Source organism: Dromiciops gliroides, chromosome 4, assembly GCF_019393635.1.
Source record: "Dromiciops gliroides isolate mDroGli1 chromosome 4, mDroGli1.pri, whole genome shotgun sequence".
NCBI classification, from domain to species: Eukaryota; Metazoa; Chordata; class Mammalia; order Microbiotheria; family Microbiotheriidae; genus Dromiciops; species Dromiciops gliroides.
The window spans coordinates 351,349,792-351,373,907 of record NC_057864.1 but is presented as its reverse complement, the minus strand read 5'-3'; the positions used below and the strand labels follow the sequence as shown (position 1 = coordinate 351,373,907).

General features: G+C 37.4%; 1 protein-coding gene across 1 annotated transcript in view; it reads left to right on the top strand.

The window, feature by feature from the left end:
• Positions 1 to 17,661, top strand: part of MCM9 (minichromosome maintenance 9 homologous recombination repair factor) — a 150,998-nt gene extending 133,337 nt beyond the window's left edge. Inside the window, 3 exon segments of the mRNA XM_043962330.1 lie at positions 3,159 to 3,241; positions 10,462 to 10,607; positions 14,764 to 17,661. Of these exon segments, the coding sequence (XP_043818265.1) occupies positions 3,159 to 3,241; positions 10,462 to 10,607; positions 14,764 to 16,303 (1,769 nt within the window). The 3' untranslated portion in view covers positions 16,304 to 17,661.
• The last annotated feature ends 6,455 nt before the right edge of the window (positions 17,662 to 24,116 follow it).

Below are 24,116 nucleotides of genomic sequence, written 5' to 3'. Positions count from 1 at the left end.
TATGGCTATACCCTAAGGCTCAGTCCTGGGATTTCTTCTTCTATGCTGTTTTGCTTGATGATCTCATCAATTCCCATAGCTTCAATCATCCTCTTTATGCACATGATTCTCATATCTATTTCTCTAACCCTAATCTTTCTGCTGTTCTCTACACTCCTGTCTCCAGCTGTCTATTGAATATCTCAAATTGGATGTCCCTTAGATATCTTAAATTCAATATGTCTAAAACTGAATTCACTATCTTTTCCCCCCAAACCCTCTCCTCTTCCTCACTTTTTACTAATAAGAGTAGCATCAGGGCAGCTAGGTGGTACAGTGGATAGAGCACTGGCCCTGGAGTCAGGAGGACCTGAGTTCAAATCCAGCCTCAGATCCTTGACACTTACTAGCTGTGTGACCCTGGGCAGGTCACTTAACCCCAATTGCCTCACCAAAAAAATAAAAGAAAAAAGAGTACCATCATCATCAAGAGTACTCTCCACCTATCCAGGCCCTCAAGTCCTATTTATTCTCCGTCTCAACCTCTCTTTTATACTCCTTCTCTCCTCTAACACTGCTATCACCCTGATACATGCCTTTATTACCTCACTCTTATACTATTGCAATAGTCTTCTGGTTGGTCTCCATGCCTCCCCATTTCAGTCCATTCTCCATTCAGCTGCAAAGTGATTTTCCTAAAGGGCAGGTGTGGCCATGTCATCCTCCCTGCCATTCCATAAACTCTAGTGGCTCACCATCATCTCCACAATTAAATAGAAAATCCTCTGTCTTTTAAAGGTCTTCATAACCTTCCAGCCCCTTCCTACATTTCCAGTTTTCTAATACTTTAATCACCTCCTTTCTGATCCAGTGACACTGTTCTCCTTGCTGTTCCTTGAACAAGACACTTCATTTCCCGACTCTGAATTTTTATTGACTGTCCCCCATGCCTGGAATTCTCCTCTTCATCTACACCTCCTGGCTTCCTTTAAATCTCAACTAAAATCCCAATTTGTGCAAGAAGTCTTTCCCAGTCACCCTCAATGTTAGTGCCTAAGCTCATGATGGTGGAAATGTTTAATTTCAGTTGAAGGTTAGTGAAAATAAAGATGTAATTTTTTCCCCATTCAAGTTTATGGACCCCTGAAACCTTTGGGATGTTAACAATCCCTTTTCTAGCCCAACTTGGACCTATCCATAGAGAATCATTTGGGAAAGAAGGCAAAAGCTATCTGGTACTGGCTAAGAAATAGAAAGGTAGATCAATGGAATAGAGTCAATGGAATAGAGTATATATATAATTTACAGCAGCAAATAAACATAACAACCTTATATTTGAAGAGTATAAAGACTTGAGATTTGGGGATAAAAATTCATTATTTGGTAAAAATTGTTGGGAAAACTAGAAAGCAGTATGGCAGAAACTGGGCATGGACTAATATCTCACACCATTTACCAAGATAAGGTAAAAATTGATACACAACCTAGATATAAAAGAGATTTTACAAGAAAATTAGAAGAACATGGAACATACTATTTATCAGATTTTTGGATAAGTGAACCATTTATGAATAAACAAGAGACAGAGAGCAAAGTTAAGTGTAAGATAGATGATTTCAGTTACATTAAATTAAAAAGGTTTTGTACAAATAAAACAAATATAACCAAGATTAGAAGATAAACAAAACTGGGGGGAAATTTTTATAGACAGTTTCTCAGACAAAGGTCTTATATCAAAAATATATAAAGAACCTTGTTCAGATCTATAAGAATACAAGTCATTCCTCAATTGGTAAGTAATCGAAGGATATAAACAGGCAGTTTTCCATTGAAGAAATAAAAACAACTTATAGTTATATTATAAATGCTCTAAATCACTATTGATTAGAGAAATACAGATTAAAACAACCTTTTACACCTGCCAGATTATGTTGGAGAGGAAGTGGAAAAATTGGGACACTAAATCATTCTTGGTGGAATTGTAAAATGATCCAACCATTTTGGAAAATAATCTGGAATTATGCCCAAAGAGTTATTAAACTACCTCTACCCTTTGACCCAGCAATACCACTACTTGTACTATTTCCAAAGATGATTAGAGAAAAAGGAAAAGAACCTATATGTTCTAAAATGTTTATAGCAGCTCTTTTTGCGGTGGCAAAGAACTAGAAATTGGAGGGATGCCCATCAGTTGAGGAATGGCTGAACAAGTTGTGGTATATGAAATTCTACTTTGCTATAAGAAATGATGAACTCACTGATTTTAGAAAAACATGGAAAGACTTGCACAAAATAATGAATAGTAAAATAAGCAGAACCAAGAGAACACTGTGTACAGTAACAGCAATACTATTTTAAGAACAACTTTGAGCAAATAAGTTATTTTGTCTATTATGAATGCTCAAATTAACTATAAAGAACATATGAAGAAAGACACTATCTGCATCTAGAGAAAGAACTGATAAATAGAAGTATGTATAGAATTACATATACACACACCTATTTGTGTCTAATGGTAGCCAATGGGTGGGAGGGGCAGGGGGAGTAGAAAAAAAGAAAAAAAATTACATGATAATTTTGTTGTATATTTGAAAAGAATAGCAAGCTGTGAATAGATTTTCAGTTTTATGTACAATTATCTTTTTTATTGTACTATGTTATAGAAATGCTTGTTTTAGTCCATAAATTAGAAATAAATTTTTAAAGGGGCAGGGGGAAGAAGGCAAGTAAACAACCTATACCTTTGTCCCTTCTGAACTTAGTTTTCTGAGGTTTCTCCTCTGTTAATGAGAAATATGAGTGTGGTTAGTCACATATTGATACACTGTTATAACAGATCAAAAGGCAGGATTAAAAATAGTTTGTAGTGTTGAATTTATATTCATACAACCGATTTCTTTGAAAAAGCTCAAAGTACTATATCAAAGTATACCAAATATCTGTGGGTAAAGTAGGTGGAATATATTACTTCAATTATTATAGAAACCATCTGTAAAGCTATTTAAATTTAGCTCTTTTATGCTGGTTATTGGGAAATTAATTTGTCATTACAAGTTCATTCATAAGATAAATTTTTTCCTGGGCCAAAAGAAGAATTGCATTTATCATCCCTACTACTCATTCATGTAAAGCAAATGACTTGTATCCTGGTGACTCTGAATGACTTATTATTTTCCTAGCTCATGCCCGGCTGATGTTCAGAGATACAGTTACTCTGGTAGATGCTATTACAGTTGTGTCAGTGATGGAATCCTCAATGCAGGTAAGTGTTGATGCTCAGATATTAATTGTAAACACTTAGGTGGGGGAAAAAAACAGTTTACTATAACCAAATAAACTATCTTAAGTCCAAAGATCTAAAACTTGAAAGAAATTTGACAAACATGTAAGGCTTTGGTGTGATATACTCATGTAAATTTTTCAAAATTATATTACTAAATTGTAAGTTTGAGGCTAATATTTTGCTCATCTTTGTATCTATTTTAGAGTTTAGTATAGTGTCTTTTATTTAGTAGGAACTTAGTAAATGTTTGTCTAATTTAGTTTATATTGTATTTCAGCCTCTCTGACTTTTTCCATTAATATTTCTTGCATTTTTTTAATTGTCTATTTGCTTCAGATTATTTAAACTTTGTTCCTCTGTCTATCCTTCACGGTTCATGTTTTTGACTATTAGATAAATAATAATTCATGACTAAGTGTCTAAGTAGTCAAGATTTCTTTTTACTTCGAACTTGTTAGCTTTCAACATAAGGGTTTTTAGAACCATTTCTTCATGTATAATTCAATTCAGTAAATGTTTATTAATCACACAACTACTATGTGATTGATTTACTAGGTGGAAGGAATCAAGAATAGAAGACCAAAAAACAGTCTCTGTTTTCAAAGAATTTATATTCTATCAAAGGAGTATAACTTTATGCCAAAAAGTATATGGAACCAAAAAAATTGAGGCAGGGGATAGCAGTACTGTGGGGTCAGTGAAAGCATCCCAGAAGAAATGGTACCTGAGTGGAGCCTTGAGGGAAGTTAAAATTTCTGAGAGGCAGAAATCTAGGGGGAACATGTTCCAGAAAAAAGTGTAAAAGCTTGTGCAAATGCATGGAGAAAAGAAATGATACATTGCATTTGGGGAATGACTAATTGCCCACATTGGGTGAAATGTAGCAGTCAAAAGAAATATGGGGCAACTAGGTGGCACAATGGATAAAGCACTGGCCCTGGATTCAGGAGGACCTGAGTTCAAATGTGGCCTCAAACACTTGACACTTACTAGCTGTGTGACCCTGGGCAAGTCACTTAACCCTCATGGCCCCACAAAAAACAAAAAAGAAAGAAGACTAAAGAAGTAGGTACAGACACTTGGCACTAGCTGTGTGATCCTGGCCAAGTCATTTAACCCCAATTACCTCACCCAAAAAAAAAAAAAAGAAGTAGGTAGGACCAATATTGTGAAGTCTTAAGTATCAGATTGAGTGGTATGCATTTTATACTGTAGGCCTCTGATGTTTTTGTGTCTAAGAGAGACATGATCATAACAGTGCTTTAGAAAAGTTATTTTGAAAGATGTGTAGAGGATGAATTGAAGATGAGTGAGTGGGGACTACCACCCACTCCAGGGGAATAGGAAATGAATGATATTCTAGTAATGGAGAATAAGAAGGAATGGTCAGATGGGTAGGAGGAGAACTAAGAGAAAGCAGTATCATAGAAGCCAAAGCAAAAGATTCTCTAAGTGTAATCAGCAGTTTGAAAAGCTACACAGAGGCTCAAAAAAGATGAGGACTGAGAAAATGCCATTGAATTAGAAAAGGGTCAAGAGATATGAACAACTTTCAAAAGAAGAAATAGAAATTATTAATAATCACTTTAATATGTTAAACTTACTAATAACCGGGGCGGCTAGATGGTGTAGTGGATAGAGCTCTGGCCCTGGAGTCAGGAGTACCTGAGTTCAAATTTGGCCTCAGACGCTTAACACTTACTAGCTGTGTGACCCTGGGCAAGTCACTTAACCCCAATTGCCTCACTAAAAATAAATAAATAAATAAATAAATAAATGAAAACTTACTAATAACAAAATAGAAAATAAATGAAAAAAACTTTATGGTACCACTTTACACCTATCCAATGGAAAAAAGTAATATTAAATACGTAAAAACTGGTGAAAATGAGGTTGAGGAGGAAAGAGGTAAACTTATCCATTGCTAGTAGAATTGCAAACCTGAAGAACCTTTCTAGAAAGGAATCTAAAAGTGCATATTAAATTTTTTTAAATAATCATGCCCTTTAGCCTATAATTCCATTTTTGAAAATATGCTCTGAAACTGTTTTCAAGAACAAATTTTTTTAAAAGCTATCTATGGAAAGATTTTTATTCAGCATTATATATAATCTTAGAAACTTGGAAATGACCTGCCTAACAATAATTGAAGTGATAAATGTTTTTGTACAAATATATTTCAATTCTTTCATCTCTTTGGGGGCATAGGCCAATTAGTTGAATTGCTGAATCAAAAGGATAATTAGATTTTGAGGCATAGTTCCACATTGTTTTCCACAGTAGTTGGATCAATTCATTGATATGCCTGTTTTCTTGAATCCCTTCCAGCATTTGTCATTTTCTTTTTTGTCAACTTTACCAACCTAATGGGCATGAGGTAGAACCCAAGAGATGGTTTAATGTGCATTTATCTAATTATTAGTGATTTGAAGCACTCTTTTATTCATGTCTGTTGATAGCTTAGGTTTCTTGCCATGAGAATTGTCTGTTTAAATCCTTTGATAATTTATTAATTGGAGAATGGCTCTTTTTCTTATAAATTTTAATAAGTTCTTTATATGTCTTAGAATTGAGACCTTTATCAGAGAAACTTTTGCTCTACAATCAACTGTTTCCTTTATAAATCTTAACTACGTTGGATTTGTTTTATGTAAAAACTTTTAAATTTTATGTAATCAAAGTTGTCCTTTTTACCTTTTGTGATCCTCTCTGTTGCATGTTTAGTCGTGTCCATAGATTGGAAAGACAAATCCTTTCTCCTGTAATTTATATATATGAACTTTTATATTGAAGTTATGCATCCATTTGGAACTTATTTTGGTATATGATACAAGGTATTGGCATATACCTAATTTCTGTTCTTCCAGTATTCTGCTGAATACTGGGTGAATCCTTAGCCAGTAGCTGGGGTCTTTGAGTTTATTAAACACTAGGCTACTAAGTGCTGCTTTATCGTAGTTTGATATCTAGTCCTGCTAGGACTTCCCATTATTCCAATTGAGTATCTTAACTTTTGTCCCTCCAGGAGAATTTTGTTATTTTTTTTCTTGTTCTGTAAAGTAATACTTTAGTGCTTTGGTATAGCACTGAGTAAGCAGATTAATTCAAATAGTATTGTCTGTTTTACATAATTACACATATCTGATTGCTTACCACCTCAGAGAGGGAAGAAGAAAGGGAGGGAAGGAGAGAACTCAAAACTATAGATAAAAATGTTTATTATTTTAAAAAGAACGAATAGTATTATCACTTTTATTATATTGGCCCAGCAATGACTATTTCTTCAATTATTTGGGTCTATCTTTCCATAAAGAATGTCTTGTAGATGTATTCATATACCTTCTTTGTGTATCTTGGTATATATACTCTCAAGCATTTTATACATTTTATAGTTATTTTAAATGGAATTTTTCTTTCTAACTCTTTTTTTGCTAGATTTTGATGATAATACATAGAAATGTCAATGATTTCAGCATTTATATATATATATATATATATATATATATATTACTAACAAAACCTAGCAAGAGATTTTTTTAAAAGAAAGAAATTCCATTTAAATTAATTGCAGACACTATAAAATACTTGGAAGTTTACTGCCAAGACATACCCAGGAATTATATTAATACAATCACAAAATATTTTTCACAAAAATAAAGATAGATCTAAAAAATTGGAGAAATATTAATTGCTGATGGGTAGACTCAGCCAACATCACAAAAATGACAGTTCTTCCTAAATTAATTTGCTTATTCAGTGCCATAACAATCAAACTACCAAAGAATTATTTTATAGAGCTAGAATAAATAATAACATTCATTTGGAAGAACAAAAGGTCAAGAATATAAAGGGAATCAGTGAAAAAAATATGAAGGAAGGCAGCTTAGCAATACCATACTTCAAACTATATTACAAATTGGTAATCATCAAAACAGTCTGGTACAACCAAGAAATAGAATGGTTGATCAGTGGAATAAATTATGTATACAATATAGAGTAGTAAATGACCATAGTCATCTAGTGTTTTATAAATCCAAAGATTCATGATTTGAGGACCCACTACTTGACTAAAAAAGAAAAAAACCTGCTAGGAAAACTGGAAAGCAGTCTGACAGAAATTAGGCATAGACCAGTATCTCACACTGTATAATAAGATAAGGTCAAGATAGGTACAAGATTTAAACATAAAGGATGATATCATAAGCAAATTAAGGGAGCATGGAAAATTTTACCTGTCAGATGTATGGATATGGGAGCGTTTATGACCAAACAAGAGGTATAGAGGATCAGAGGAAGTAAAAATTGATAATTTTTATTACATGAAATTAAAAAGGGTTTATACAAACAAAGCCAGTGCAGCCAAAATTAGGGGGGGGAAAAAAAGATGGAAACTGGGAGGAATTTATAGCAAGTTTCTCCTTTAAAGGTCTCATTTCCCAAATATATAGGGAACTGAGCCAAATTTATAAAAATAAATGCCATTCCTCAGCGAATAAATGGTCAAAGAATATAAATAGGCAGTGTTCAGAAGAAATCAAAGCTATTAATAGTCATGAAATAATGTCTAAATAACTAATAATTAGCAAAATGTACATTAAAACAACTCTGAGCTACCACCCTGCACCTATCAGATTGGCTAACATAACAGAAAAAGAAAAGTACAAATGCTGGAGGAGATGTGGAAGAACAGGGACACTGATGTACTGTTGGTAGAGTTATGAATTAGTCTAACCATTCTGGTGAACAATTTGGAACTATGCCCAAAGGGCCATAAAACTGTGCAAACCTTTTGACCCAGCAATAACAACTACTAGGTCTGTATCCCAAAAAAATAAAAGATAAATGGGAAAGGACCTATTTGTACAAAAAATATTTATAGCAGCTCCTTTTGTGGTGGCAAAGGATTGGAAATTGAGGAGATGACCATCAATTGGGGATGACTGAACAAATTATGGTATATAATTGGGATGGTATACTATTGTGCTATAAGAAATGATGAAGGGGATGGTTTCAGAAAAACCTGGGAAGACTTATATGAACTGATGCAAAGTGAAGTGAGCAGAACCAAAAAACATTGTACACAGTAATAGCAATATTGTAATAATGATCAACTCTGAAAGACTTAGCTAGTCTGATCAATACAGTGATCCAAAATAATTCCAAAGAACTTGTGATGAAAAATGCTATCGGGGCAGCTAGGTGGCACAGTGGATAGAGCACCAGCCCTGGAGTCAGGAGGACCTGAGTTCAAATCTGGCCTCAGACACTTAACACTTACTAGCTGTGTGACCCTGGGCTAGTCACTTAACCCCAATTGCCTAAAAAAAAAAAAAGAAAAGAAAAGAAAAGAAAAAGAAAAATGCTATCTTACCTCTACAGAGAGAGCTGATGAACTCTGAGTGCCAACTAAAGCATATTGTTTTTTATTTTCTTTAATTTTTTTGGCCTTTTTTTTTTCAACATGGCTAATATAGAAATATGCTTTGGATGACTTCATATGTATAATGGTTTCATATATCTTGCCTTTTCAGTGGGTATTAGAGGGGCTGAAAGGAGGGAGAGAATTTGGAACTCAAAATTTTGAAAAATGAATGGTAAAAATAAATAATTTAAAAAGAAATACTGATGGTTTATTTGAATTTATTTTATATCTTGCAATTTTGCTGAAGTGATTGTTTCATTTAATTTTTAGCTAACTCAGGATTTTGTACATAAACTATTACATTTTTTAAAAAGCTATAGTTTTATTTCTTTTTTACCTATTGCTATATAGCTAGCATTTCTAGCACTCTATCAAACAGCAATGTTGATAATGAACATCTTTGTTTTACCCCAATCTTATTGAAAAGATCTCCATTTTGTATAATGATACTTCTTGGTTTTAGATAGACACTATTTACTATATTAAGGACAGGTCTATTTACTATTATTTTTTCTAATGTCTTGAATGTAAATGGGTGCTGCATTTTGTTGAATTCTGAGTTTTAATCAAAATAACTCAGATATAGTTTATTAATATGTAAAAATTTATGCTTAGAGAATAGTTCATTTGGGTAGATTTCCCTCTGCTAATTAAAATACTTTCTCGAACCCAGGCAACTTCCTACTTATATTTTATAGTAATTGTGAAACATGACAAAATTTCACAGTAAAGTGAAATTAATGTTTTTAAGTTTTTTATTTACCAAATAGAACAACAATAATGTTAATGTTTTCTTTAAGAGTAATTTTTTTTATTTTCTAAAAATTAAGGGGTCTTTATTAGCTTAAAACAGTTGTCATAATGTTTTAAATTTTTTTTACCTTTCACCTAATTAGATAGGGAGGGGAAATTTCCCCATTCACATGAGAGGAGCTAGAATCAGTGTACCCTTAGGATACTTTCCCCCCAGGGTGAGGTTGGATCCCTGAGGTTTCTGAGTGGATATGAAAGAAGAAAACTAGCTATTTGGGTTGGTGTTATTATCTAGACTAGCATATTAAAATGGGGCTGGGCAGGTGTTTGATCTAGGTGATTTGGATATTGATATCAGGAAATCTGAGCTGAGATCAGGGGCTAGAAGAGGTGAAAACAGGGAAGAAGTAGGAACTCCATACCCCAGAGTAGTAATCTCCAGTGGGGTAGGAGTAGGGAAGGTAGGAAGGGGTAGGTAGTAGGGAATAGCCAGTGATACTCTTGGTGTTCATCAAATTGCTTCAGACTTTGAAGAGAGGTGGTAAGCCATGGACTAGTTCAAGGTCAGAAGCAGTTGCCAAGATTTCTCACAAAAGAGCAGGTTGAGATGTCAGGCTAGTGCCAAGTGCCACTTTTTATCTGAGAGGCTCAGCACTTTCTGAGCATCTTCTCAAATAGCAGGTCCTCTGTCTCAGCAGAAGCCTACAAGCCCTACAGGGTATGGTTCCACTAGGATAACAGCTCCATCTTCTTTAGCTCAGGGATCCCCAGAGTCTTATCAGAAGGATAATGCTATATCCCCAGAGAAGATGTGGGACAGGAGATTTGAAGGAAAGATTTAGCCTAAATGGGTAGCCCTTGGCATCATTACTGTCTGATTCAGGCCCTGGAATCTCTAATGGGGCTTTACCAGGATTGCTAAAACCCTTGTGTTGACAGGGGAGCTCATCTGGAGAAATGGGTGGCATTTTGTTAACATCTTGACTTTTCTGAGGTGTCTCTCCTTATTTTTTGGCCCTTCTAGGGAGGTGCTCTTCTGGGAGGTGTGAATGCGCTCCATACATCCTTTCCTGAAAACCCCCTGGAGCAGTACCAAATGCAGTGTGAAATGATTCTGGAAAAGCTGGAGCTTCAGAATCTTCTGAGTGAAGAACTAAGAAGGCTTGACAGGTGAGAAAAGAAAAGCCAGTGAAGACTTAAAAAATAATAATAATCTGACAATGACTGTAGTAGGAATTAGCATATTAAATGGAAAAAAGCCTGTAAATTTTACATAGTACAGTATGCTATAGTTTGCTGAATAATTAATTCTCTGATTTGCTGAAAAATTAATTCTCTATTTCTATTGTAATGTCCCATTAAGAAACACAAAATTTGGGGCAGCTAGGTGGTGCAGTGGATAAAGCACCGGCCCTGGATTCAGGAGGACCTGAGTTCAAATCTGGACTCAGACACTAGACACTTACTAGTTGTGTGACCCTGGACAAGTCAATTAACTCTCATTGCCCTGCAAAAAAAGAAAAGAAAAGAAACACAAAATTCAGAGTTCAAGTCAATTTAGAAGCATTATCTGGCTGCCAGGTGAGCCAGGAAACCTTGGTTAATCTAATCTAATCCAATCCAATCCCACATCCCACAAGAATTTATTGGATGGCAAGTGGTTTTTTTTTTCTTCTTTTTTTTGCATGGGGCAATGAGGGTTAAGTGACTTGCCCAGGGTCACACAGCTAATAAGTGTCAAGTATCTGAGGTCAGATTTGAACTCAGGTCCTTCTGAATCCAGGGCCAATGCTTTATCCACTGTACCTCCTAGCTGCCCCTGGCAAGTCTTCTTCATGTTGTTTGCTAGGTTTTTTTGTTCTGGTAAGATGGTATTGGAATGAAAATAAAGAAGGGAAGAGTATTGCTGGAAAGACGAAAGATGTTGTGGGAGAAAGGGGGAAAGTGGAGTAGCCCTTCCCAGCCTTACCCAGTGAAATCTATTTTGGCAGGTTGTACTAGAGATACAGCATGGCATATCAGACAAGAGTATTGAACTGGAGCCAAAAAGGATCTGGGTTCAAAATCTGCCTCAAGTAATTATTAGCTGTATGACCTCTCTGAGTCTCTGTTTTCTCATCTGTAAAATGGGAGTAGTAATGGCAACCATTTCACAGGGTTGTTGTTAAGCCAAATGATATAATGTATCTGCTATAGATAGTATTATTCTGATAATAATTATAATTGCTATTATTACTCTTTTACCCCAAGCAGGCAATGTGCAGAAATACTAAATATAAGCATTCTTGGCATTTATGGAAAACATTCTTCTAAGATACATTTTTAAACAAATGATAATTAATTAATTTTCTATGATTCCAATAAGGAAAATTAAATTTGTTTCAAATGCATTGGTAGGAAACTGAAAATGGTTTTCTTATATGCCCAAAGTAACTCATTCAGTTAGTTTTTAAAAAATAGAAATAGTAATGTGTCCAATAATATCTCTCTTAGCCCATGCCAACCACTCTATTTCTTCCTCCCAATACCATACTCCTACCAGAATATACTCACACATTCAGATGTCTTGAATTTCTATACTTTAATGGCCAAATTGGGCAGTACCATAAGGGGAATAATACTTCTGTTTTAGTAGTAAAATACAGAGTGGGCCAAAAATCATGAATATTTAATGATTCCTTTATTTTTTGTTTTTAATTTAAAATACCAGTATATTGCAGTATATATAGGAACTGAAATTACGTTACACACAAAAAATAAAACCTTGTAAATGGCAAAAAATAAGGAAAAGATAATTTTCAAAAAGTTATTACAGCATCAGACCCCCTTGTTACTTTTGGCCCACCCCGTATATTTGTTTCAAATCTTTATAGCTCAAAAATGATTGGAAATTGTTTCATAATTATCTTTTCTAATATTAAACTTTTCCAATATTAAGCATGATATACTTACTCATAGACAATTAATAACTTATGTACCCAGTCAAATTTCAGTAAACCTTAACTTTAAATTAAAAATAGCCTTTTTTTTCTGTTTGGCCAGCTGAGATCCTTTTCTTGATCAAGAGAAACACATTAAGATCAAATCTGTTCCTTTGGGTTGTTTATTTTTTGCTGTAACAGATCCTTTTAAGGCTCTCGCAGGTCTGCTCTTTTGCCTTTGGAAGGCCTGCTCCTTCCTTGATCACGAAGGAGAACTCCCTATGCCTATAGTTTAAGGAAGGTATGGGGAAGGAAAGGGGGGAAGAATGTGAGGCTCAAAGTGGATGTTGTGTAGTGTGACACCAGCTGTGTGTGCTACCCACCCCACCTCTTACTTCAACTTCAGAAGGACCTTCCCAGAGGAAGGAAAGAATAAGGGAAAATAGAAGTACATGATTCTGCATTCAAACCTTCCTCTTTGCTGTGTATTTGTATTGAAAGGAAGCCACATTGCTATAGCCACTCGGAGCAAAGAAACCAAACGCAGCTTGGAGATGCCAACAGGAAATAATCTGGTTTTACAAAGTGAGAAAATGCAGGTAGCAGATGGCTCTTTTCCCCTTAGGAAAGAATTCTTTATTCCTTAGGGAATCTATATAATTATAATCAAACAGTTTATATTTACATAGCGCCTTTTCATCCCCAAATGCTTAAAAGCCTGTGTGGCAAATAATGGCCATTTTACTCATCTCTTAAGGGAGAATGGTAAGAGCCTCTGTTTAGAAAAAAAGGAGTAAACTGAAGACATTTTTTTTTGTTTTTGTTTTTTTTTTTAGTGAGGCAATTGGGGTTAAGTGACTTGCCCAGGGTCACACAGCTAGTAAGTGTTAAGTGTCTGAGGCCGGATTTGAACTCAGGTACTCCTGACTCCAGGGCCGGTGCTCTATCCACTGCGCCATCTAGCTGCCCCTAACTGAAGACATTTTTAACAGGGAAAACTTCATAATCAAAGTAACCTTTTGGCCAGGGAAATGTATTTTTTCTGAGGCCGGGGATCAAATGAAAGGAAAGTTAGATAAAGAATTTAGACCTGACTCCCTGATTCTCCCCAGCCTGGGACACTTAATGTTTCTAGGCCTCGGGCTCCTCTTATGCAAAGGGGTTGAACTCAGTGACCCCTGAGATCCCCTTCCAGATCTAAAATTCAAATATTGTGTATGCTCTTCCCTGCAATCTCACTGTTCTGGCCCAGTGGATAGAGAGCTAGGCCTGGTGTCAGGAAGACCAGAATTCAAATCCACACTTGCTAGCTGTGTGACCCTGAGAAAGTTACTTATTCTCCATTTACTTCAGTTTCCTCATCTGTAAAATGGGAATGATAGGGGCAGCTAGGTGGCACAGTGGATAAAGCACTGGCCCTGGATTCAGGAGTACCTGAGTTCAAATCCAGCCTCAGACACTTGACACTTACTAGCTGTGTGACCCTGGGCAAGTCACTTAACCCCCATTGCCCTGAAAAAAAAATGGGAATGATAATAGCCCCTATCTCCCAGGGCTATTGTAAGGATTAATGGAGATTAATATTGATAAAGCACATCACACTGTACTTGGCATTATATAAATGCTAGCTATCATTATCATTATTATTATTATTATTATTATTATTATTATTATTAAAATGCTGATTGGAAGAAGTGGCAGGACACTGACCCTCAGGTAGTCTTAAGTGACTCAGAGACTCCCAAAGTGACTCAAAATTTTGGGCCATTTAGGTGTTCTTGCTCCCTTTTACCAACATGTCATGTCATCTAAATTTATACTAATACTATACTGATAGCTAGAAATTAATTTTATAATCTGGGTGTGTTTGTGTGAGATTATTAAAGCAGGAAAATGCCACTTTCTGATATAATGGACAGAGCATGGAATCTGGAATCAGGGTACCCAGGTTTGCATCCTAGCTCTCTTTCTTAATATCTGTGTGTGATATTGAGGAATTCATTTAATCTTTCTCAGCCTGTTTCCTCATCTGTAAAATTAATGGGTTAGATTAGATGACCTTAGGGGCAGCTAGGTGGCGCAGTGGATAGAGCACCAGCCCTGGATTCAGGAGGACCTGAGTTCAAATCCGGCCTCAGACACTTAACACTTACTAGCTGTGTGACCCTGGGCAAGTCACTTAACCCCAGTTGCCTCACAAAAAAAAAAAAAAAAGATTAGATTACCTTTATGGTTTCTTTTTGCCTTTCAGTCCTATGAACACTCAGTTTATTTTATGAAGCATACCTGACTCTGACTCCAGGAGGTTACCTCCAGGGCAAGAGGAATTAAAACTTCAAAATGAATCCTTTTTATGCAGTTTTCTATAGCCTCAGGAATTTTCTCTCCATTTTTCTTCCTCCCAGGCTAAAGAACCAAAATTCACTCTTGTCACAGCCTGGAGAGATGGGAATAGAAACCACTTGTGGGTCTTTGGGAAATGATTGGATGGAAAAACCAGAGCATAAATCCCAGCCCAAACCTTCCGAACAACAAGAAGCCAACTGTAATGCACAGACCTCCTCTGTTAGAGAAAACACCAAGAGCAGTGCACTCTTCAGATCCCCATTACACCAAGGGACAAGTGAAAAGAGAAGGACAGAACCCCCACGTAAACCAAAACAGAACAGAGACACCAGCTTGAATTGGTTTGACTTCATGGCAAGTGAACACATAGATTCTGAAAACAGCTTGGCTGTGTCTCCTATTCCCAAAATGACCGAGGACAGTGTGGCTTCGACGGCATCCAATAACAAATCCCACAGCAAGGGAAAGAGAGCAAGGAACAAAGTGGAAACTGACCAGCTTCCAGCAGCAGCCGATACAGATGCTCTATTGACGCTCAAGAGGCCTTTTCATTTTGCTAAAAAAAACCCCAAGCAGTCAGAAACAGTTACTAAGGAAACAGTGTCTCCCGAAAGGTCTGACTCGGTGATTACTCAGCATGTCCCTAAGAGACGGCAGAAATCCCAGGAGTTCTCTGAAAAGGCACCACGCTCCCAGATTATTTTGCCTCTTCCTCCTGCTGGGGTAACTGGGGCAGTGTTAAACTCAGAATCTGGTTTAACTTTCCCTAACCATGCTCTACAGAGGAATCCTTCAGAGGAAAGTCTGGCATCTGCCATGAGAAAAAGACACAAAACTGAGGAGGGCGAAGTAGAGAGGACAAAGGGTGCCCCTGACGAAGAGAGTGATGAGGATCCAAGTCCCCCATTGGCTAAGCTGGCCAAGTTTACCTTCAAACATAAGTCAAAGCTGACCCACTCTTCTGCAAACAACAATCATGCTGCTCTTCCTGATGCATGTAAAGCTTCAGTGACACTTCCTGGCACTTCTAGCCATAGAACACATGAAGGACAGACAAAGGAAGAAGAAAGGTGCCCCAGGAAGGGTCCAGAAAAGCCAGTGTCCATTTCCGGGAACAGAAAGTTAATGGAGCTAAAGCCCAGTGAGACTAGGGAGGTGGCACAGCAGCCACAAAAGAAAGATGAGGCAAGAGAGTCTGGCCTGGTCACTCACACTAAATCTGGGGTTGCAAACCAGGCTGACCATTGCCTCTTTGCTGGTGAGAGAGAAAAAAAGGATTCATCCAATCCTAAAAGCAAGGTTCGAGCTTGTACGTTAGCTAAATTAGCAAGCTTCTCCTTTACTAGCCCTTCTGAATCCAAACCAGGGACCCCACCTACTCCTGGCAACGCAAACTCTAGTGAGGGAGGCCTGAGCCACCCTCCTATGGGCCCAGCTGTAGCCCTCGGCAAAAGGAAAACTTTTCAGTTGGCGGGGGCTGGAGAGAAAGTTGTCATTTCAGGAAGATCTCTCTTCACCTTAACAGAACTCGATGATGATGATGATGACACATTAGATTTTGATTGGGAGGAAGAAATGAGGAAGAACCCCAAATTGTAGAGTTCTACCATTCTTCAAAAGATCACATTCAGAGTATCAGTGATAGGTTCCCTTGTTGGTGTGACTAACAGCAAAGCTTCCAATGAAGAAAAGACAGGACTCATCCCAGACACTCCATCAGGTTTTGTGATTTTCACTTTGAGCTCCTGTGTGCCTCTACACAATTTGAAAAAGTTGTGTGGTCATTTTAAGTCAGTCTAGTGACATCAGCTCATAAGAAATCACTCATTCACCTTGTTCTTAATTTCTGTTAACAAACGGCTTGTATTCCAGCAGATGCTTTCTGCTCAGTTGGTCTCTCCTGGTTCCCTTGTTAAAGTGGGCTGAGGGCAAGAAAAATCAAATGAACTTTAATTTTTAGCTCCCTACATCTTGATTCTTTGGGTTGTATTATAGTGAAATTACTGCCATTAGGGTATGTGTTTTGCTAATATCATGTGACTTTTTTTGCCTATCATTTTTTGTGTTTCTTGTCACATGTCTGATTTAGATTTTTCTGAAATTTTTTCTTTTTCTATGAATTTGTCTTCCTCATTCCATGGTAATGACTAAAGTATTCAATTACTGTTCTTTGTCAGCTTTGTGTTATGTTGGCCTTGAGTTAAACTTTTCCAGGATTTTCATCTCATTTAAGGGCTGCCATTTTCTATCTTAGGGTGTACTTTTCATTCAGTTTGTTTCCTAGAATGAGAAGGGAAAAGAAAAAGATGTGGAATAGGGCTAAGTCACACACAAAATGGAATTGTGAGCCCTACTTGAGTGATTTTTGCCCCAAAGCTTATTTGGTGGCAAGAGGTCACTTCAGCTGTTTTTCTTAACTGTTTTAAAATTAATCCTTTGGGTTCCCATGTATTTTTCTAGTGCTTCACAGGGCTTCTAGGGCTTCATCATCATGAGGTTTTCTCATCTGAAGAATAAATTTTCATTTTTGTGTGCTTACCCAAGCCATCAGGATGGGGATGGGGAGGGCCTGTAGTATAAATGACCATAAATGTATATTGAAGGGAAGAAAATTTAAGAATTATTCCTTAACTCTGAATCATCAGCTTGTCAGAAGGTATTTATTTCAAACCTATGATCTCATTGCAAACACTTTCATAGTGTCAGAACATTTAAACACTCTAAAAGTTATACCATCTCCTGTTTCTCACACTGTGTACTGCACCAGATTCCACTCTAATGTGCTTGTGCTAAAGCATGGACTGGGTGATAATGTAAATGCTACTGTCTCCTAATGAATATATGTCCATGTGCCATTTTGTGAATGTGCAGTGACATGGGAGAATTTCCTTCTTCTCTTCATGCTTTCTTGATTTCCTTCCTTCTTGCCTACCTACCTGTCTTCCTTTTTGCCTTTCCTTCCATATTTTTCAAAAATAAAAGTAGAAGGTACAAGTATTACGAGATTGTTATCTTTGATCCATGTCAAGTAAATTATACAATCTGTTTCTTTTCTAAAGGCATACCTAATTTTAGAACAGCACAAGTCCATTCTTAGTTGAATAAGATTAACTTTATATTCTAACAAACACAGGAGGAAAATGACTTTTCCACACTAACTTTGTGTTAAATCTCTTTAATTTACTTAAGTACTCTTGATTTCTGTATTTAGGATATATCGTTTTTCATTGTACAATACTTTATGCCCAATTGATAGAAGGACTTGGAGACAAATTACAGAGTAAATAACTGTCCAACCATCAAAAGAATATTCCTAGACCATTCCTCAAATAGATCCATAACTTTAAGGAAATCTTAACTCTGCCCTAGAATTAGAAAATCTGCTAGAGGTCATGTTGGGCTAGAAACTTGGTAATGCCCTCTAAATAGAACAGATCTTGCAGGGAAGAATTTTAGTTAATTAATTGTGAAAGCTATTTATTTTTCTATTTGATAAGTGTTATCTTATTTTTAATTTTTTCTAATTACATGTAAAGATATTTTTTGAGTTCCAAATTTTTCTCCTACCTTCCCCCCTCCCAAGGCCAGCAAACAATCTGATATAGGTTATACATTACAATCATGTTAAACATATTTCCACATTAGTCATGATGTAAGAGAAGAATCAGAACAAAAGGGGAAAAAACACAAGAAAGAATAAATAAGAACAATATTAAAAAAAGCAACAACAAAAAAATAGCATGCTTCGTTCTGCATTCAGACTCCATAGTTCTTTTTCTGAATGTGGAGAGCTTTTTCCACCATGATTAATTGGGATGAACTTATCATCTCTGCAATAGCCTAAGTCAGTCAAGATATTACAAGTACGATCTTACTTTTTAGTTTGCTTTTTAAGTGCCTACTGACACACAAAGTGTGTACCAGCATGGTAATGGGGGAATCGACCATGGAATGAGGAGTCAGGAAACCTTTGTTCTAGTCTGAGCTCCATTGCTGCTAGTGTTGGGACTTAGTCCTCTATACTTCTCTTGGTCTCAGTTCCTTCTTTTTATAAAGTGAGAGGATTAGACAAAAGATTTTGAGTTCCAAATTTTATCTATCCCTCTTGGCCCTTCTTCACTTTTTTTTTTTTTTTTTTTTTTTTGCGGGGCAATGGGGTTAAGTGATTTGCCCAGGGTCACACAGCTGGTAAGTGTCAAGTGTCTGAGCCCAGATTTGAACTCAGGTACTCCTGAATCCAGGGCTGGTGCTTTATCCACTGCGCCACCTAGCTGCCCCCCCCCTTCTTCACTTCTTAAGAAAGCAAGCAATATGATATTGATTATATACGTGAAGCCATGCAAAATATATTTTTACAATAGCCATGTTGTAAAAGAAAATACACATGCACACACAAACCAAAAAAAAAAAAAACACAAGAAAACTAAAGAAAGTGAAAAAATATGCTTCAATCTGCACTCAGAAGTTCATCAGTTCTCTCTCTGGAGGTGGATAGCATTTTTCATCATGGGTCCATTGGAACTGTCTTGAATCATCGTCTTGATCAGAATAGCTAAGTCTTTCACAGTTGATCATCCTTACAATATTGCTATTACTGTGTACAATGTCCTGGTTCTGGTCACTTCACTTTGCATCAGTTCACATAAGTCTTCCTAGATTTTTCTCAAACCATCCTCTTTATCATTTCTTACAGCACACTAGTACTCCATCAAGCAGCTAGGTGGCACAGTAGAGAATAGTGCCAGGGCTTGTAGTTAGGAAGACCTGAATTCAAAACTAGCCTCAGATCTTAGCCGTGTGACCCTGGGCAAGAGCCTTTACCCTATTTGCCTTAATTTATGATCTGTAAAATAAGCTGCAGAAAAAAATGTCAAAACCACTCCAGTATCTTTGTGAAGAAAACCCCAAAAGTGGAGTAACAAAGAGTTGGACACAGCTGAAAGAACGGAACATCATCATCATCACCATCACCACCACCATCATCATCAGTATTCCATTACAATCATATACAGCTTATTCAGCTATTCCCCAATTGATGGGCATCCCCTTAATTTCCAATTCTTTGCCATCACAAAAATAACTGCTATAAATATTTTTGTGCAAATAGGTCCTTTCCCATTTTTCTTGATCTTTTTGGGATATAGTGATATTGCTTGGTCAAAAAGTTTGCACAGTTTATAGCCCTTTGGGCACAGTTCCAAATTGTTCTCTAGAGTGGTTGGACTAGTTCACAACTCTACCAACAATGCATTAGGTTCCCTGTTTTTCCATATCCCCTCCAGCATTTGTCTTTTTCCTTTTCTGTCATGTTAGCCAGTCTGATAGGTATGAGCTGGTATCTCAGAGTTGTGTGTTGGCTAAAATTATTGCTACTACTGTACTTTATATATTAATTACTATTAATTGCTATTATACCAGTTTGAATAGTAAGCATTTATTATTAATTAATATTATATATCAGTAAAGTATTGACTGCATGTTTCCCTAACTTCTCATGGTCTCAGGCCTTCAGACCTACATGGTCCTAGGAGGAAAAGTGCACTCCAAGAGAGAGTGAGGCCAGAGAGAGGGCAAAGAGAGCAACCCTAGCCTGGCCAAGGGTTTTTATCCTCTTTTGATAGAGATGGGTCACATTATACATTGATCAAAGCTAGTTGGTTAGCATCATTTAATTCCATTGGTTAACATGACATGAGGGTGGTCTAAATTAAAATGAACTCTACAGATGACCTCAGGGAAGAGTAAGCAAATGACAGAAGTGTCCAGGTGTGGTTCTTCACTGAGCTAGACAAGAGTCTGTCTCCATTTCTTTTGTTCCCTTGGGCTTATCCCAGACAAGAGCTAAACTTTCTGGAGTGAAGGAAGGGGGAGGGAAGAAAGGATTGAAACTGATCTCTGGGTCCCCCAAAGAAATCCATTATTAATAATTATTTTCTCACAGTTGTTGTAATTTACTTTTCTTTAATTATTAGTGATTAAGAGCATTTTTCCATATGACTATCAGAGCATTTTTATATAACTATTAATAGCTTTGATTTCTTCTTCTGAAAACTGCTTGTCCTTTGACCATTTATCAATTGGGCAATGGCTCTTATTTTTATAGATTTGGCTCAGTTCCCTATTTATTTGAAAAATTAGGCCTTTATCAGAGAAACTTGCTGTAAAAATTTTTCCCAGTTTTCGGCTTTCCTTTTAATTTTGACTAAAAAAATTTTTTTTTTTTACTACACTGGTTTTGTTTGTGCAAAAACTTTAGCTTCATCTAATCAAAATTATCCATTTTACTTCCTCTGATCTCTCTATCTCTAGTTTGGTCATAAACTCTTCCCTTATCCATAGATCTGACAGGTAAAATTTTCCATGCTCCCCTAATTTGCTTATAATATCACCCTTTATGTCTAAATCATTTATCCATTTTGATGCTGTTTTGGTATACAGTATGATATGTTGTTCTATGCCACTTATAGTCAAAGAATTACCTAGAGCACTCATAGGTTAAATGACTTGGCCTTAGGGTGATACCTAATATGTGTCAGAGGCAGGACTTGAACCCAAGATTTCAAGGCTTTAAGATCAATTATCTTAAGCAAATATTTTCTTCAGAGAACTTTTATATCTCCTTTTCCATTTGGCTTTTCAAGCTGTTGACTTTTTTTTTTCATAATTTTCCTACATCACTCTCATTTCTCTTTCCATTTTTTTCCTCTACCTCTCTTACCTTATCTTCAAAGTCCTTTTTGAGTGCTTCTATGGCCTGAGACGAATTCATATTTTTCCTGGAAGCTTTGGATGTTAGGAGCTTTGACTTTGTTATATTCTTCTAAGGATGTATTTTGAGCTTCCTTGTCACCAAAGAAACTTTCTAGGGTCAGCATCTTTTTCTATCTGCTCATTTTGCCAGCCTATTTCTTGACTTTTAACTCCTTCTTAAAGTGGGGCACCACTGATAGGACGCACTGTCCAAAGCTTCAGGGCATCCCATGTGGTACAATTTAAGGAGAGGCATGTTCTACACTCCCCAGGCTTGTGCTCTGGTCTGTAAGTAATCACAGGCCTGCTTGCTCTTTAACCCAGGAACAGAATTCTTTTTCACTGTGGTTGCAAACTCACCTGTGCCTGCGCCCCTTCCTCACCTGGGCTGCCACCCAAGACTGTTTCCTGGGTCTGAGCACAGGCAACACAACAGAGTTCTGACCTCAGTGCCAGCAGAGACCCCTATAATTTCCCCCCCCCCAGCCACTTGACCCCCTCACCAGACCATAAGCTGAGTTCCAGAAGTAGCCACCACTGCAGCCAATTTAGAGGTTCCAGAGGCCTGTTTATCTGGCACAACCTGTCTCGGGCTAGATCTGAGCAGGCATGGCCCAGGTCTGGAGTCCTCTTTCACCCCAGTACAACAGACCTTTCCTGCCAACATTCTAAGCCATTTTTGGCTGGAGAATGGTCTCACCCCATCCTTTTGTGAGTTCTGCTGCTCCAGGAATTGTCTTATGGCATTATTTGAAGCTATTTGGAGGGATCGTGAGGAGAGGTCTGGAAAGTCAATCTTAAGATCAATTCTGTATCTACTATACCATATTCCCTCTCACAAAATGAGGAAATAGAGGCAAAAGTGACTCACAAATTATGAAATGTGATAAGAATACAAAGTATTATTACTTATTGATAAATATATTTGGATGATCATTCAAGTAGGTTGGACAATTTCCTATGATGCTGTGGAAATTTATTTTGATTTGGGGACCCTACCTTTAGGCTGAGATTAGAAAACCTTAAGCCCTCAGGGTCTCTTCTGTGTGGGAGGTGCTGGTGCCCCTCCCCCTCTGCTTCAGCTGAGCCAAAAAGCCCCGTGGGCTGTACAAGATGCCAGGTCAGACAGCTGGGGGAAAAAAGCCCCCAGCTCCCTCCAACCTGAGCAGAGCTATCCAAGAGATCCCAGACTTGTCCAATCCAGGCTCTGGCGTAGCCTGTGCTGAGGCACATGATGCTTGAGCATGCCCCCAGCCCCAGCCGCAGCCCAGACTGGTGGATTAGCTTGTTGTGTGGGTGCAAAAAGCAGATTTGAGTGGAGATAAGAAAGATATATATAGACCTGGGGGTTAGACTCAGGGGGGCTGCTGATGAGATTAGAGGCGTGGCAGACGAGAGACAGGGGCTACAAGGACTAGGGAGAAGGCTAAAGGACTAGGACCAACAAGAGGAGGAAGCTGACGGACAAGACTCAGAGAGGGCCAAGGACTGGGTGGACAAGATTAGAAGTTCCAGGCATAGCAGGTAGGAAAGAGACACAGTAGAAAGAGATGCACCGCAATGCAGTCAGGTTGTACATTTTATTTCCCTGTATTCTTAATTTTAAATAGTATCTCATAAATAAACTCTGCTTTGATTATTTAGTTAAGAGGCTTAATCTTTTGCTTATCAATTTGGGGAATGGAGCAGTATGGTGGAACTTTATAAACGGCCCACATTAAATTAATAGCAGTCAGATAGCCAAATAGTCAAAAGTCCCCAGATTAGTCACCCCAATCAGATTAGCCCCCCCAAATTAGGCCAAATCTTTACTTAATGTCCAAGAATTACAAGCCACTCGTGGTAAGATAATGGAATTTGGCAGACTGATTGGGATGGGCCACACCTGGCCTGCCTGAGTGACACATGCTACTGATGTCAGCAGGAGAAACCACTCTCCACAGGCAGTTTGAAGTACCTCCCCTTTTGGGGGAGGGAGAGTAAACACTTGCTGAGAGGAGCTCAGGCTCCTTCTGGAGTCACTCCTCTTTCCGGTGGGGTGAGCTGCAGGAGCACATGAGAAAGAGGTTCTTTCTTAGCAGTTTTGTCCTGCGGGCCCTGGCTGTTTCCCATTGAAGCTATGGACCCAGGTGATGAGTTAACATACGAGCCCTGCTCTTTTGAATTAGCTGAACTGGAAGCGAGTTTGGGGATTGTATAGACTTAAGTTAGAGTTAGGGGGATTATCTGTATTTCTTTTTCCCTATTCCCTTGTCTTTGATTTTATTAATTTCACCATTGCTGTTTATTTTATTCCTATTAATAAAACCTGATTCGCTCGTGGAAAACAGGCTGTTAGGCTCCTTTCTTATTGGCCTGGCAGAAATATCTAAAAAGGCAGTTCAAAGGGGAGGGAGCTTTGAACCTAGAGGTCCCTCATTATTTCCAGGACCCCAATATTATGGTGAGCTGCTCAATTAACTCTCCCTATATTAAATTTGGCCCCCACATACTACTATCCCTTCCTATCAGGAAAGTACAAATAAGTGTAGTTTCTATCACAAGCCAGCAGGCGCACAACTGCTTCCTAGAAAAGATATCACAATTGAGGATATTGTCTCTAGGCCTCTGCTTTCTCATCTGTAATATATGAGGATTGTATTAAATGACCAAATTGTAAGAT